At 40.6% G+C, this 17,602-nt stretch overlaps 1 protein-coding gene and 1 long non-coding RNA gene across 9 annotated transcripts in view; one reads left to right on the forward strand and one right to left on the reverse strand.

Annotated features, from left to right (window-relative positions):
• The window catches only part of VSIG4 (V-set and immunoglobulin domain containing 4), a 74,464-nt gene that overhangs the window by 25,995 nt on the left and 30,867 nt on the right, over positions 1–17,602 (reverse strand). For 2 of the 6 annotated variants that reach the window (XM_070291555.1, XM_070291554.1), the window contains exons 6-7: positions 11,743–11,847; positions 8,986–9,007 (exon numbers count right to left, since the gene is read on the reverse strand). In XM_070291555.1, the coding sequence (XP_070147656.1) occupies positions 8,986–9,007; positions 11,743–11,847 (127 nt within the window). Of the gene's footprint in view, positions 1–6,198; positions 8,647–8,985; positions 9,008–11,742; positions 11,848–17,602 lie in introns of those variants that run through there. The other 4 variants (XM_070291557.1, XM_070291556.1, XM_070291553.1 and 1 more) reach the window with 4 other exon arrangements.
• LOC138930994 (uncharacterized) lies at positions 440–6,714 on the forward strand. Of its 3 annotated transcripts, XR_011446317.1 has the most exons (5): positions 440–606; positions 1,558–1,618; positions 2,251–2,384; positions 3,472–3,552; positions 5,081–6,714. It is a non-coding gene; the product is annotated as an uncharacterized lncRNA (long non-coding RNA). The 3 variants fall into 3 exon arrangements; XR_011446318.1 differs by lacking the exon at positions 1,558–1,618 and having other exon boundaries at positions 527–606; XR_011446316.1 differs by lacking the exons at positions 440–606; positions 1,558–1,618 and having other exon boundaries at positions 1,931–2,384.

A 17,602-nucleotide genomic window follows, 5' to 3' on the forward strand; every position in this document is an offset into this window, starting at 1 on the left:
CTGAATATTCATTGGAAAGGCTGATGCTGAAGCTTCAGCTCTAATACTTTGACCACCTGATGTGAAGAGCTGACTCATTGGAAAAGTCTCTGATGGGAAAGAATGAAGGCAAAAGAAGGGGGCAGTATAGGATGAAATGGTTAGATAGCATCACCGACTCAATGGACATGAATCTGAGCAAACTACAAGATAGTGAAGGGCAGGAAAGCCTGTCATGCTGCAGTCCATTGGAAAGAAAAGAGTCAAACATGAGTTAGCAACTCAATAACAGCAATTGCTGCTTTAACTGAAGATGTTGTTTCCAGAGGGTCTCTGTTAAAAATCTAGGACAGTACCTTAACTGATAAATGAGATAGAGAAAAAAAAAAAAAAAGAGTGAGTAGCTGAAATTACTCGATCTCTAGGATACAAGTAGAGAGGAAGGGTCCCTCCTTAGGATAGTGCTCAAGGGACAACCCTGACTCCACCCCAAGTTTTAGTAAGAAACAACAACAACAAAAAAAGGAACTAAATCTTTCTAGAAGATAGATCTGGGGAAACTAGTCTCAAGGACTAAGTCAATAAATTATTCTGGTAGAAGAAAGTTTTCTACAGAGCAGTGTAAATGTGAGTGAATCCCTATTCAAGCTATCCCCTAGAGCCTCTAGGCCCTGCATATGCAGAAAAGACCATAGTAAGAGAGGGGCAGCAATGGAAGAGTTATAAAGGAACCAGGGAATGTTTGAGTTGGAGAGGCCACCAAGATCATCTAGTTCAATCTCTTGGTTAAATGGGAAACTAAGATTAAGGGAGGGAACAGAGTTGACAGATCTGGGAGTAGGACACAAAACTCCTGGCTCCCAGGATGTTGTTGTTGTTTTTTTTTTTTTTCTCTTGAACCTGAATTTATACTACTGTATGTGGCTTGGATAGATTATTCACTGAGTCTTGAGTATTGCAAAGAGTCCTATTTCTGCTCTATAGACTAAGGACTGAGACTTGGGCACTGCAATCATTGAGAGTGATCATGCAAATATAGCCTGAAAGCATAGCAGGAATTGTCTCTATGACATGCCATCTGCCATGTCATCAGGTTTCATGATGTATTGTCCTGCATATTGGGAATTCAGTCTTCCTGGCTGTGGATGGGAACTGCCCAAGGATTGCAAACAAGAGGATCTAGGAAATCATTTGCTTTCTTCTCATGACTATCATGTTCCTCATGAATCCTGAAGGTCACAGTTGAATTTAAGGGTCTGACCTTAAATTTTCCTTCTCAAGGTCAATTACTTTCTTTGTAATCAACATGAGAGAGTAGAAAAAGCCTAATATTTGGAATCATAAAGACCTGAATGCAAATTCTGCCTTCTCAATTATTTCCCAGTTTTGTTTCTTTAAGCAAGGCACTTTACTTCTATGTGTCTCAGTTTCCTCACCTATAAATAGGAATAATGATAATACCATACTAAATGGTTGTTGATTAAATAACACATGCAAAACACATAATAAAAGCATCATGCAAAAACATATAATAAATGCTTTGTAAGTGTGAAGTTTCTTTTTTCATTCTGTCTTAAGTTCCCTAGATGCCAAAATGCAACCTGTGAGCAGAACTATGCTGGCAAGGCCAGCTTCAAAGGTATGTGATCTGTAAAGTTTCACAGGGCTTCATGTTTATAAAAGACCCCAAACTTAGCTTAATATTCTGCTGTCACCGTCTTGATTTTCTTTTCTTTTTCTTTTTTTTTTACAAGGAGCTCTTCATTTTGCACCTGCAAATTTACCCCTGTAAATTGTTTTGTGCCAATATAGTTCAAATGAATGTTTCAGGAACAGGAAAAATTTAGACAGGGTGAGAGAACACATGAATGTGGAGTTGACAGAAATAGATTCAAGTTCTATGTATGCCACTAATTTGCTTTTTTATATCAGGCATTTCCTTTTATCCTTCAGAGGATCAGTTTCTAAATTTTGACAATTTTCATTTGACAATGTCTTAGCTTTGACATTTCAGGACTCCTTCAATAATTTTGAGGAAACCTCTCTGGCCATAGGCAGAACCTAGGGCAGCCAGAGCTCTCTACTCCGACATTCTTAAGCTTGGGAAATTAGTACCTGGTGGAGTTCAGTGGCAGTGGGCAAGGACATAGCAGTGGGGGCTGTTGCTGCAGTAGGAGACCCTTTCACAACGGCACTGTTTTGTCATTTTGCACTCAGATTTCCGTTGGCTAACCTCAGCCTTATCTTCCTCATTTCTGTTTCCTCTTGAAGACACCAAAGGCCCTTCAAAACATAGGACCTTCCTGCTCAAAGCATAAAGTCCAGTTCCCTCTGACTTCTGCAGGATGGCTCATCACCAGGGAACCTATGCCTTCTACAAGATGAAGGCACCAATTCAGTAACAGGTATAGTATCCACTTGCCTTCTCTGTTTGGGTTCCCAAACTGGGACAGTGTCCATGGCTACTAAAGGTGGCTTGGATCTACTCATCTCATTCTCTTTGGACACTTGTCATGAATCCTGGATCAAGGGTGGGGAAAAGAAGGGTCCCATTGGTCCCCTTATGTCCTGAAATCTAAAATGGTAATAACAGACAGTTTAGAAGACAGTCAAATGGGAGTGGAAAGTTCTCTGTAACCAGAAGTCAGGATATTTAAATAGCAGTTTTGGTTTTGCTGTTTACCTATTATGTATCTTTGAACAAGTCCTTTCTCTATTCTAGGACACATATTTTTGGCCTCTTCTGCAAAAAAATAGGAGGGGGAGGATTAGATGAATTGTGTCCAGAGACTCTTTTAGTTTTTATATTTCTTATTTTGAAGGTTGTCAGCCCTCTGTTGAGAGGGGATGTAGAAGTGATGCTGAGTAAATATCTTTCAGTGAGGATGAGCAGGGGGTTTAACTATGCCTGAAAAAAAAAAAATTCATACTGCTCCCAGTGTGAGGAGGCCCAACTGGGTCAGTTGCAGGGCAAATCTTACTACTTGGTGTGTTAGACCTCCCAGGGTAGGCAGAGAACAGATGATATTTTATGTAGTGTAACAGACCAAGAGAAAAGTTTTCAGTGTCCCTCAATACCACTCCATATAGATATCCACCTCTTCTTTCTATGGGTTTGGCCAGCTTTTCTCAGCTAAACTTGCTTTCATTATACTCTACGAGAGAGGCATGGACTAGAACATCAAAAGTGGAAATAAAACCAATATAGTTTCAGCTCAACTGCTGACTCTTTCCATTAATACTGGGACAAAATGGTCTACAAGGCTCTTAAGTTTTATGTACTAAAAAAGAATCTTTAACCTCTTCATATCTCTCTTCCTTTTTGATGAAGTCAGAAAATGTGTTCAGAAGGCTGTGGGCATCTCCAGTTTATCCTTGTTGACTACTAGTCAATAAGGATGATAATCGAAGAAAGGCATCAGTACAGTTCTCTCTCTCCAGCCACCCTGAACTCAAACTCTATTAATCAGCTTCCTTGGCTGGTTTCTCCAGGGACTGAGCTAAGCTGTCCGTGAGCTCCCATACAAAAGGCTCTGGAAAGGTCATCAGACACTTTTACAACAATTTTTCCAGGTAAGTTTTCTTGTTACCATTTCCAGGGGAGATAACTGAAGATCAAAGGACAACTGAAACCTAAGGGAAAACTTTCCCAAAGCCAAGGTTGGCTAATTGGTGCCCACAGCAGCATTAGAATCAAAGTTTGTCTGATTCTTTCCACTATGGCATATTTGGTGATCATGATTGTTGCTTTGGCTGAAAAAGCCACACTTCTGGGTCGCTTGGAATGGATTGGGTAGGTAGAGAGGGAAATGATTGGATAGGTAGAGAGGTAGAAGGTGGAAAATACTGTTTAGAGCTTTAAGTTTGAAGTTACCTTCAGATATCAAATTGGAGGAACATGTCACCCCTTTGAGACTTCTTGGTGGTGCTAGTGGTAAAGAACCTGCCTGCCAATGCAGGAGACATGAAATGTGGGTTCGATCCATGGGGTGGCATGATCCCCTGGAGGAGGGTATGGCAACCCGCTCCACTATTCTTGCCTGGAGAATCCCATGGACAGAGGAGCCTGGTGGGTTACAGTCCACAAGGTTGCAAAGAGTCAGACTCAACTGAAGCAACATAGCACGCATGCACACACATCACCCCCTTACCAACATATATTCAATGGAAAGAGTTAAAGTTTATTTATTTATTTATTTACAAAAATACACTCTGCTGTTTCATTGACAGAGAAGTCCCTCTGCCTTTTCTTATCTGTGATAAGACCTTCTCGCCTCATGGGGCATTTTTATATTCCTTGGAATGTTTGCAATTTTTATGCCAGTATTTAATATAAACCAGTTACTTTCTCATAGATCAACTATCACACCTGGGGAGGGGAAGAATTTGACACAGACCACCCGGAACTTTTAACAACAGGATTTGGGCATTGCTAACGAATTCCCTCAGAAGTTCCAAGCATGCATGATCATGCTCCTGGTAGCTTCTTTATTTTTCATATGACTGCATTGAATGATCCCAGTACCTGACTGCCAAGTCCACTGCCAACAATACTTACACCCATTTTGTGGATGTGGAAAACTAGAGTTCAGAGAAATGGAATGATTTATCCAAGATTTCTCAACTACTTAATGGAAGAGCCAGAATTCATGCTCACACTTATCCTAAAAGCCTTTGTTCATAGCCATAACACTGTGAGAACATAACACACTGAGTAGCACACATAGCACACATAGCATAGAACACTGTGCGAAATGTGAGAACACTGAGAATACTGTGAGAACCATAGGAAGGTGAGACATGGACTTTAACTCTGGGACCTAGTCCTTTCCTGCACAGAGAACCTCACTGTAACTAAGGACCCCTAGAAATGCCATAGCTATAGGACTCAGGCCTGAGAAATCCTCAACTGGGCACTGGGACTTCATCTGCATTATCAACTGGGCCTACCACATATACCATAAAGATCCTTCTACTGGTTAAAAGCCTTATTGCCTATTTTGATCATTTTCCTTATTCTGGTGATTCACCTAGTCCCTACAGCCTCTGCAGTTTCCCTGGTGCTCAGGGTGTGACTCCTTTCTCTCTCTTTCCCTCCAAGGTCACATCTTCCAGGAAGATCTCGCCTCCCTACTGAAGCCCCTGGCCCAGCCTTCTGCAGTGCCATGCTCTGTGTATTTGACAAGCTGAGTTGGACACTCCATGTAGTAGTGTCAGTTTGTCAAATACCCCAAGTGCGGCATATGCCTAGCAGCTCCAGGCTGGGACACTTGAGATACAACAGAAGAGAGACAGTTGGATACAAGAACACTCAGCAAATACCAACTAAGTTCTCAGAAGTTATTTTTGGTGACTTTGAGGGAAATAAACCATTATATGTGAAGGTGTGGGGGAAAGATGAAGCAGCTCTGCTACACACAGTGGGAGCCCTAGGGGGACACAGTAGTCTTGAAAAGGCATTTGGGCACTTTCAAGGTATGTAAATGTTCTTTGATTCATACTTTCTTCCTTCACACTCCCTTCCCAGAGTCACCTAGCAAGGACATGAGGACTTAGGCACCCAATTTCTTGACACTTAATCTTGACTTCTAAACACTTTGACCTTACTTATCTCTCTCCTTTTCCTTATGCTCTTTCTCCTCTTGGGAATACCTTCTTTATTTCTCTCGTCTCATCCAGTTCTTTGCCATACTTCCTGAGCCAGCCAAAGTCCAGCATCTCCAAAGACTTTTGAAAGTTAACTTATATTCTTTCCTGCTTCGTTCTTCAACACACTCCTTGCCTGGGTGCTTGTATGTACCCATTTATTTCTTACTGCCCAATGATACCTTTTGAATTGTTAGTGAACTTCTAAGGGAGGTATTTTTTAATTCCCCACTAGATTGTGAACTCCTAGAGAACAGTACTCTTTCCGTGATTGCTCTCTCCCCATTCCATCCCTACCCCAACCTCAGCACAGTACTCTAGTTACACAAAATACTTTAAAAATGCTTATTGATTGAAATACTTTCCACTAGTCCCTTAGCTTTGGGGCTTTGGGTCAAATGCTACCCAGGAACTTTGTGAAAAAGCAATTAAATTTTGGTAACTACAATGCTATAGGGTGTGTGAGGTTATTGCGAACATGGAGGGTTTTATCCCTGAGAAATAGGGTCAAAAGTCAGAGGATCAGGGCAGAAAAGTAGACCCAGAGAGAAAGTAAGTTTTGTAATCACTTGGTAGCAAAAGGTTATATAGATACTTTATTGCAGGATTTTTCAGAGACTTTAATATTGAAATATTGCTTTGGAAGTCTCTAAGAAAGAGCTATGGAGTGAAACATTCCCCATGCCTATTTGATTATGGAATTTTTTTCTGTGGGCCATTTCCTGGGTCTTGTATTTCATGGAACAAAATTTGAGAAACTACCTTAGAGGAGCTTTATATGTTTCCTCTCTTCTGGAGATCTTGTCTTTTTCCCAACCAGCTAGTTGCCTAAGACAGATCCAATGTTATCACATCATCTTTATTTAGTCTATACTGTATATTTGGACTAGGTCTATACCTAAGGCTTTCTTACTGACTTATTTTATATGTAAAAATTTATCAGGTTTTGGACAGAGACGATCTCTGAAAGTTTCCTGCTGTAATATATATATGATCCGGGTCTGTAATTTTATCTTTTGTGTGACATTTAATCAAATTGGCATCCATGTTAACTGGGATCATTAAAATGATTTAGATGTTTGCTTTCAATTTTTTCTACTCTGGAACAATTTATGTAGCAACAACAAAAGGCATACAGGCCTGGGGGATGGAAGTGCTCTTTGATTCATTACTTTCATTCATGTAAAACAAAGGGCTCCTTGTTCACTTTTGTGTATAATTTTGACTTTTGTAATCTGTTTATGGGGGGCAGCTGTTAGTTAAATCTGAAATGACCTTGGGTTGCATTGTAATCAAAAGTGGTGCATGTCAGCTTCCATAGAGGGTTAAGAAGTCGATTTGACATGAATTACCTGAGAAAAGTTGAACTTGCCCAGAACAGGTCTTCACTGAGGAGAATGATTTAAAAAGTACATTGTGTGTGCACATATTCAGAAAGATAAACAAACACACACACACACATACACATGCTCAGGCACTTCCATCCCCAGGACCTAGTGTTTATTCCTGCTTGAGAAGAAAGACTTCCATGCTGTGATCTTCACCCCACATTATAAGAAGGGATCAGGAGATAAAGATGATCTATGAAAATTATAACTTTTCCAAAGATTTCAGAAATCTAGGAAGTAAAAATCCCTGAGGGTGATGCATCCATAGTTTGGAAAGGAGAGCTCTTTATCTGTGCACCCACAGTCCCTAAGACAAAAGAAAGACTCCTTTTTTTATGGTTTCCAGTTAACCTGGGAAGAGTCACCCAGGTGGAGCTGGCAGGATAATTAAGAGGAGAATAGAAGGCAGTTGGGAGAAGGCAATGGCACCCCACTCCAGTACTCTTGCCTGGAAAATCCCATGGATGGAGGAGCCTGGCAGGCTGCAGTCCATGGGGTCGCGAAGAGTCAGACATGAGTGAGCGACTTCCCTTTCACATTTCACTTTCATGCATTGGAGAAGGAAATGGCAACTCACTCCAGTGTTCTTGCCTGGAGAATCCCAGGGATGGGGGAGCCTGGTGTGCTGCCGTCTATGGGGTCGCAAAGAGTTGGACACGACGGAAGCGACTTAGCAGCAGCAGCAGCAGCAGCAGCAGCAGCAGAAGGCAGTTGAGTACTCTTTTACCAAAGATTTATTGTGTTTCAGTGAGCTCACTGCTGAAATGAAGTAAAGATAGCATGGGTGTGAGGGAAGAAAAACCAAAAAAGAAAAGGTTCTATGCATACTCCCAGGACCTCAACCATCTCAACTAATTTCACTTTAATCACTCTTGGTAGATACTTGAGAGAGGACCAAAATTACCAGTGTTGTTATTATGCTTAGATATTTATTGAGCATCAAAAGAATACCAGAGCACTAGGCTCTTAGGACAGGAGCAGATCTGAACCCTGCTCTGTTTCATGATAATCTTGATTCAAAGCTATCTGGCACTAGAGAAAGGGAAGTGACCTGAACCCAACTCATCCTCTGAGCTGGTGGAGCTGAGCCTCCCTCTGGCCGTTCAGTGGTAAGAGGCCAAAGTTGAATGGCATCTGGAGGTATAGTGACCAAGTCCTAGTGCTATGGGCACGTTCTTCTGATGTTTGGAGAAAAGCAATGGAAGCTGTAGGCAGGAATACTAGAAGGGTCTAGGGCATGACCCAGAAGCAGGCTTGCTTGAGGTACGTATGGAAACTTCTTAGGCAAAACCAGTTACTCTTAGCAACCCCATTGTTGGCAAGGAAGACATGTTGGACTAACCAGGAAGAAACAGCAGGGAAAGGGGCCATGTAGAATGGCCCAGTAAGACATTTTTAGCAGACATTCTTGCCCTTGGTCGCTAGAAGCTCATAGTCCAGGGGATCTGTATACAGCAGACGAGCATAGTCACTGTTGATCTGGGTGATGATCTGGTACTCCTGGCCCAGGCAAGGCTCATCAGAGTAGTCATTGCCCAGAGTCTGGGAATCTGGCTCTTCATTGGAGCAGCCACTTGTGAAGAGGGCCACCCTCATTGTTTCACCAGAGTCACTGGCCTCCCTGGCATGAAACCTGTGGTTCAAGAGCCCACCACCCATGAGAAGAAACTTGAATCTGGTACCTTGGTTTCCCACTTTTCTGCCCCAGTTATTGACAACTGACCATCAAGCATCTGCCACCCAAGGATTCTTGGAACAGAGGGATAGTGGACTTGGATTATTTTGTGTATTCACTGGGTTAGGACAGTACCATAGGTGGTGCTTCTGAGAGGGAAGAAAGTTGTGCCCTGACCTTGAAGGCCTCTGGGCTTAATATTGGGCCTGTACCAAACCCACTTGCCTCTATGCCAATAATCAACAAACTTGAGGACAAGGAACAGGTCAGAAGATAGATAATGAGAAGCTATCTTACCTGGCCACTTCATAGACATGATCTAGGAAAAAAAAAAAAAAAAAGAAGAAGAATCAGGTCAGAAGTCTCCATATGGAATGGGTAAGGGCCAAACGCAAGTTCTTGTGAAAAGAAAAGGGAAGAGGAGACAGAAAGGGGGATCTCAATATGTCTCAGCCTTCCAATCATTAGGAGCTGTTAGGAAGGTGGTTTGAAATACAGATTTACCTGTTTTTCAACAGATGCAGATTTATCCGGAAAAGGAAGAGGAAGCACATTGATCTGTCATCTTTGGCACAATCTGACTCTGGACATTGGGCTAGAGCTTGGTGTGATGAGGGGAGGGACACTGGGACTGGATCCACTCTCCACCCAGGAGTCTTGCCAACTATCCTTCAGGGAGTCCTTATGAAAAACTTGGCAGCCATTCAGAGCCCAGACAAAAGGGTCTGAATTATCAGTCTGATGCCTGAGACTAGCTTGAGTCATTCTCAAGTGCATTTCTCCCCATCTTGCATCCAGGGAAGATCTTGGAATAAGTCACCATTGCCCCCTAGTGTCTATGGAGGAGAAATATCTACATTCTGCTGCTGCTACTGCTGCTAAGTCGCTTCAGTCGTGTCCAACACTGTGCGACCCCATAGACGGCAGCCCACCAGGCTCCCCCGTCCCTAGGGTTCTCCAGGCAAGAACACTGGAGTGGGTTGCCATTTCCTTCTCCAATACGTGAAAAGTGAAAGTGAAGTCGTTCAGTCGTGACCGACTCTTCGCGACCCCATGGACTGCAGCCTGCCAGGCTCCTCCGTCCATGGGATTTTCCAGGCAAGAGTACTGGAGTGGGATGCCATTGCCTTCTCCATTCTACATAGGTTTAGAAGTTCTATAAGTAAGTAAGTGAAGTTGCTCAGTCGTGTCCGACTCTTTGCAACCCCATGGACTGTAGCCTACCAGGCTTCTCTGTCCATGAGATACTCCAGGCAAGAATCCTGAAGTGGGTTGCCATTTCCTTCTCCAGGGGATCTTCCCGACCCAGGGATCGAACCTGGGTCTCCTGAATTGCAGGCAGACACTTTAACTTCTGAGCCACCAGGGAAGCTCTATAGCCTGGTACAAAGATGAATGTCTCTTAGTACTGCCCTCTAGGTGCTTGTAATCTTTCAGAGATGCAACTGGGAATGTAAACATTAAACCACAACAAAGCAAAAACAGAATGCTGCAGGTTTTTGTTTTGTGATAAAGACTTACATTTCCATGTCTTACCTCCCTGATTGGCCCTGCAGCTTTCATACTGTATGATATTTTTCATTTTTACATGCCTAGTGCATGGTACATAGTAGGTACTCAGAAGCTACATGTTAAATTGAGAAGATGCCTGAGGCTGTCTCCCTTATAGAGAGATAGAATGCAGGAATTCTGGAAAGGCATTCCAGGGAGGAAAAAGTATAAAGACATGAGGTGTGTCACATATTTTCCTGTTTGACTCCAGTGACTGGGAATGACATTAGGTCCAAGAGAATGGTGGGGGTTGACAAGATAGGCCAGAGCCACATTATAGAGGGCCTTCAATGGTATGCTACATTTTGACCTCTGTCCTCTGAGTCATGGGGAACACTGGACTGTTTTTGAAAGAGAAATATTCTAATATGGTTACAGTTTGTACTCAGTCTTATTGAGACTATGATGAATGTTTTAGTTTTAGTACTCCTAGGATTTGTGGCAACTTAAGATATCTCCACTTCCAAGTTTAGCCTCATGGATCATAGCCATGGTAATTGGCCAAGACAAGAGTTTTTACTTCAAACCCAGGACAAGGAGAAACTCAAGGCTTCCTCCTCTTTTGGGGTTGGAGAGACCTGTGGTAGAAATCAGACTATTAGGGAGTAGGAGCTGCTTCAAAGGAAGAGACACATAAATGCTAGTAATGACTAGTGCAAAAGGAATTGAGGTGTAGTTAGGCTTACTTAGAAGTAAACATTAAGAGTCTCCTTTTCTTCTGTTGGCAAACAGATGTTAAATGACTCTGACAACTACACTGCAATCATGTCACTGCCTGGCTTAAATTTTTTAAGTGATTTTTAATGCAAGACTTAGACAAGAAATTCCAAATTCCTTAACCTGTCATTCAAGACTTTCTAGAATCAGGAATGAACTTATCTTTTCCTTAGTATTTCCCTATTGCTTGGCTACATGAATTTTCTCTATTGATGCCTCCTCTCACATTTATCTTTTACAATTTCACCCCTTTATTCATGTAATTTCTTGTATTTGTAGAATATTGTCCCCTTTCAATGGCTTTCATCCCCCAATGTATGGTCTAAGTCCTGCCTCCTCCTGAAAGCCCTTGATAATTATTCTACCCCTAACTGATTAGCCTATCCTTTGGATCCCTTTAGCACTGATTGTCTTCTCCAAGCTTTGAGTTCATAACCTTTATAGCTATGTATTGTTATTGATAAACTCCATGACTCTACCTTGATTACATTAATTAAACTGTAAATAACTTGAGGCAAGTAATTGTTACTTCTCCTTCTCTTGCATCCTCATTAAAAATCCATTATATAGATGCTGTGCCAGGTTGAGTAAAAAAATTTGTGAATTAAATTTCATATGTTGTACTTTTATTGCATGTCTGTCTCCATGAATTCCCTATCCTCACTTTCAGGATAGGCTGGGGACTCTTTGAAGTGCCTAACATAGTGCTCGATACAGAGTTTATGCTCAACTGTGCTGCTGAATGAACAAATAAGCAAAAGCCACCCATTCATATTCATCACTCACCCTGTTGGGATGTCTTCTGGCAGACCATGATATAAGTCATGGTGATAAACACTATACAGCACAAGGAGATGATGAGAATTATGGCGAAGATAGACAGGCCTTTACCTAGGAGGCAAAACAAGACCAAGTGGTATCTGGTTGAAAACAGTCCAGAAACAGAGACTCCAAGGATCAGTCCAGACTAGTTCACAGTTCTTTCTTTTCCATCTTCTCCTAACTTATTTAGCTAGCCAGAGAGACAAACAAAACCCTGGATCCATGAGAAAGACTTGAGAGAAGCTAGAGACTCAATGTATATGCAAGCTATTTCAGATCCACTCATTGATGGCTGATTGGCCTGGGCATTTGAACTAGTACTCCATGCTTTCCATGGGGCCAAGACAAGAGGTTTTTCACATTTTCTTAGGAGAAAGTGTTTCCTAGCTTCACAGAAATACTAGTGTATTGAGATTATGATCAATTACTTCTAGTCATAATGATTCTTTTATTCAAACACTCTGTCCAAGCATTCAGGTTTCTTAATCCTCAAAACATATTTCCACTGAATCTCCTGGGTTACCTATCTAAATCATGAAGGAAACCCCTGGATTAGGTTTCTGTTCCTGGATCTGTTATTGATTTGCTGCATGACTGTGGTAGGCAGAATAAAGGTCCTCCAAAGATGTTCATATTCATATCCCCAGTATGTTAGTTTACACTGTAGGGAAGAATTAAGATTGCAGATATATTTAAGGTTGTTAATTCATTGACTTTGAAGTGGGGAGATTATCTTGAAATATCTGAGTGGGCTCAATGGAATCTCAAGGGTCTCCCAAAAGTGGAAGAAGGAAACAGAAGAGGGAATGATAGTGAGATATTAGAAGATGCTACATTGCTAGTTTTGAAAATGGTGGAAGGTAACCAGAAGCCAAAGAAAGAAGGTAACCACTAGGAACTGAAAGGAAGACAAAGAAACTGATTGTCCACAGTCTCCAAAAATAACATAGCCCAATTACACCTTAATTTTAGCCCAGTGTGTCAGACTTCTGATGTCCAGAAGTATAGGATAATACATTTGTGTTATTTTAAGATGCTAAGTATGGGGTACTTTTTCAGGAGTCCTAGAAGGCTAAATACATAGAAGTCATAGAAGAATAAATACAGTGACTTTAATCAGATTTCTGACTAATATCTTAGTTTCCCCATAAGTTCAATGAAAAGATTGGATGATGTCTAATGCACTTGTAGCTATAATATTCTGAATCTAGGGAATGAGGTCAGGGGATATGGATGGAGAGGGAAAGGAATCTCAGTGTTCTTAGGATTTACTGCTGCAACTGACTTTGTTTTCTCTAGATCCCAAAATATTATATCTTAGAAAGCTGGTCCTTAAAGCTCTGATTGGAGTTGAGAGAACCCAAGGTATAAAATAATACAGATCAAGGGAAGGTTCCTCATTGGAGAAAGTCAAGTTGTAAAATAATTAATAGAGGATGTAGGGCATAAACTCCAAATCTTAGAGTATCCATTCCTCCAAAAGTTATTTTCTCATCTTCTCAAATCAACTGTCTTAAGAAGTATCTTCTTGCCCCCATTCTTCTATGGATATTGCCATAGGAGAGACATGGGACTATGGAAGTCTTCAAGCCAAAAGTGACAACACAAAATGGAACACAAAACAAGTTTAAGCTGTGACCTGAGACAACCAAGAAACTCTGCAACCAGGAGGGCAGAAGTACAGAGGCATTAAGAAGTCCACCATCAATGACACACAACCAGAGGATAAGACCAGGAGTGATAGTCATCAAACTTTTATGTACCTATCAATTGAAACAGATACCTACTGTAGACCTGGAGTCTTAGAGGTCTCCAGGCATCAATACTTTTGTTGCAGGACCATGGGGGTGGTCTAGAGAGTTCTGAGGGATGGGCCAAGGCAGCCAAGGTGATAATGGGAAACAGTGGTTAAGGGAAACATCTAGCATCAACTGGTATTGTTGATGAAATAAAATAATATAAAATAGAAGTATTTCATTGTTTTAATAATCAATGTAGTCAAACCACTGCATACCAGCTATTAGCTCCAGGTGAAAACCCAAAGAACTTATCTTTGGGGTTTGCATCTCTGAGACTTTGACTTAGGGATTCTTGAAACTTTGAAGGAATCAGAAATCAGCTACAAGCTGCTTGGTGACCTCTGAAGAATAACTCAAGTAATGAAGCCTTGCCACTACCCTTACCTGGTCCAATGCCTGTCTCCCTGGGAGAGCTGGCTGAAGTCATAGTCCCACTCCAATTCTTACACAGAACATTTAGGAAGTACATTATTATGCCAACAGAGAACTAAGAACATGGAGGGCGGTCCTAAGATGGTGGAGGAATAGGAAGGGAAGACCACTTTCACCCTCATAAATTCCTCAAAAGAACATTTCAACGCTGAGCAAACTCCACAAAACAACTTCTGAGTGCTGGCAGAGGACATCAGGCAACCAGAAAAGCAGATCATTGTCTTTGAAAACAGTGAACCTCTCTGGGAGTCCCTCAATGTGGAGAAACTTTTCATCTTTAACCTAGGTGTTTTATCATCAGTGCTGTATAGATGGAGAAATCTAGAGGCTACTGTAAAAATAAAACTGAAACCAGAAGCAGGAGGCTTAAGTTCAAAGCCTGAGAACATCAAAGAACTCCTGAATTCAGGGAACATTAAGCAATAGGAGCTCATCAAACGCCTCCATACCTACACTGAAACCAAGCTCCACCCAAGAGCCAACAAGTTCCAGAGCAAGACACACCATGCAAATTCTCCAGCAACACAGGAACACAGCCCTGAGCTTCAATATACAGGCAGCTCAAAGCTACTCCAAAACCTTTGACGTCTCATAACCCATTACTGGTCACTCCACTGTACTCCAGAGAGAAGAAACCCAGCTCCACCCACCAGAACTCCAACACAAGCCTCCCTAACCAGGAAACCTTGACAAGCCACTGATACAACCCCACCCAAAGTGAGGAAGCTCCATAATAAAGAGAACTCCACAAATTACCAGAATATTAAAAGACCACCCCAAACGCAGCAATATAACCAAGATGAAGAGACAGAGGAATACTCAGCAGGTTAAGGAACAGGAGAAATGCCCACCAAACCAAACAAAAGAGGAAGACATAGGGAATCTACCTGAGAAAGAATTTCGAATATTGATACTGAAAATGATCCAAAATATTGAAATCAAAATGGAATCACAGATACATAGCCTAGAGACAAGGATTGAGAAGATGCAAGAAAGGTTTAACAGGGACCTAGAAGAAATAAAAAAGAGTCAATACATAATGAATAATGCAATAAATGAGATCAGAAACACTCTGGACCCAACAAATAGTAGAATAATGGAGGCAGAAGATAGGATTAGTGAAATAGAAGACAGAATGGTAGAAATACATGAATCAGAGAGGAAAAAAGAAAAAAAAACGAATTAAAAGAAATGAGGACAATCTCAGGGACCTCCAGGACAATATGAAACACTCCAACATTCGGTTTATAGGAGTCCCAGAAGAAGAAGACAAAAAGAAAGACCATGAGAAAATCCTTGAGGAGATAATAGTTGAAAACTTCCCTAAAATGTAGAAGGAAATAATCACCCAAGTCCAAGAAACACAGAGAGTTCCAAATAGGATAAACCCAAGGCGAAACACCCCAAGACACATATTCATCAAATTAACAAAGATCAAACACAAAGAACAAATATTAAAAGCAGCAAGGGAAAAACAACAAATAACACACAAGGGGATTCCCATAAGGATAACAGCTGATCTTTCAATAGAAACTCTTCAGGCCAGGAAGGAATGGCAAGACATACTTAAAGTGATGAAAGACAATAATCTACAGCCCAGATTACTGTACCCAGCAAGGATCTCATTCAAATACGAAGGATAAATCAAAAGCTTTACAGACAAACAAAAGCTGAGAGAATTCAGCACCACCAAACCAGCTCTCCAACAAATTCTAAAAGATATTCTCTAGGCAGGAAACACAAAAAGGGTGTATTAACCCGAACCCAAAACAATAAAGTAAATGGTAATGGGATCATACTTATCAATAATTACCTTAAACATAAATGGGTTGAATGCCCCAACCAAAAGACAATGATTGGCCGAATGGATACAAAAACAAGACCCCTCTATATGCTGCTTACAAGAGACCCACCTCAAAACAAGGGACGCATACGGACTGAAAGTGAAGGGCTGGAAAAAGATATTCCACGCAAATAGAGACGAAAAGAAAGCAGGAGTGGCAATACTCATATCTGATAAAATAGACTTTAAAACGAAGGCTGTGAAAAGAGATAAAGAAGGCCACTACATAATGATCAAAGGATCAATCTAAAAAGAAGATATAACAATTATAAATATATATACACCCAATATAGGAGCACAGCAATATGTAAGACAAATGCTAACAAGTATGAAAGGGGAAATCAACAATAACACAATAATAGCAGGAGACTTTAATACCCCACTCACATGTATGGAGAGATCAACTAAACAGAAAATTAAGAAAGAAACGCAAGCTTTAAATGATACATTAGACCAGTTAGACCTAATTGATATCTATAAGACATTTCACCCCAAAACAATGAATTTCACCTTTTTCTCAAGTGCTCATGGAACCTTCTCCAGGATAGATCACATCCTGCACCATAAATCTAACCTTGATAAATTAAAAAAAAATTAAAATCATTTCAACCATCTTTTCTAACCATAATGCATTAAGATTAGATCTCAATTACAGAAGAAAAATTATTAAAAATTCCAACACATGGAGGCTGAACAACACACTTCTGAATAACCAACAAATCTGAGAAGAAATCAAAAAAGAAATCAAAATATGCATAGAAACAATGAAAATGAAAACACAACAACCCAAAACCTGTGGGACACTATAAAAGCAGTGCTAAGAGGAAAGTTCATAGCACTACAGGCATACCGCAAGAAACAAGAAAAAAGTCAAATAAATAACCTAACTCTACACCTAAAGCAACTAGAAAAGGAAGAATTGGAGAACCCCAGATTTAGTAGAAGGAAAGAAATCTTAAAAATTAGGGCAGAAATAAATGCAAAAGAAACAAAAGAGACCATAGCAAAAATCAACAAAGCCAAAAGCTGGTTCTTTGAAAGGATAAATAAAATTGACAAACCATTAGCCAGACTCATCAAGAAGCAAATAGAGAAAAATCAAATCAATAAAAGTAGAAATGAAAATGGAGAGATCACAACAGACAACACAGAAATACAAAGGATCATAAGAGACTACTATCAGCAATTATATGCCAATAAAATGGACAACGTGGAAGAAATGGACAAATTCTTAGAAAAGTACAATATTCCAAAACTGAACCAGGAAGAAATAGAAAATCTTAACAGACCCATCACAAGCACAGAAATTGAAACTGTAATCAGAAATCTTCCAGCAAACAAAAGCCCAGGTCCAGAAGGCTTCACAGCTGAATTCTACCAAAAATTTTGAGAAGAGCTAACACCCATCCTACTCAACCTCTTCCAGAAAATTGCAGAGGAAAGTAAACTTCCAAACTCATTCTATGAGGCCACCATCACCCTAATACAAAACCTGACAAAGATAATACAAAAAAAGAAAACTACAGGCCAATATCACTGATGAACATAGATGCAAAAATCCTCAATAAAATTGTAGCAATCAGAATCCAACAACACATTAAAAATATCATACACCATGACCAAGTGGGCTTTATCCCAGGGATGCAAGGATTCTTCAATATCCGCAAATCAATGAATGTAATTCACCACATTAACAAATTAAAAAATAAAAGCCATATGATTATCTCAATAGATGCAGAGAAGGCCTTTG

The sequence above is a fragment of the Ovis canadensis genome, chromosome X (assembly GCF_042477335.2).
Source record: "Ovis canadensis isolate MfBH-ARS-UI-01 breed Bighorn chromosome X, ARS-UI_OviCan_v2, whole genome shotgun sequence".
NCBI classification, from domain to species: domain Eukaryota; kingdom Metazoa; phylum Chordata; class Mammalia; order Artiodactyla; family Bovidae; genus Ovis; species Ovis canadensis.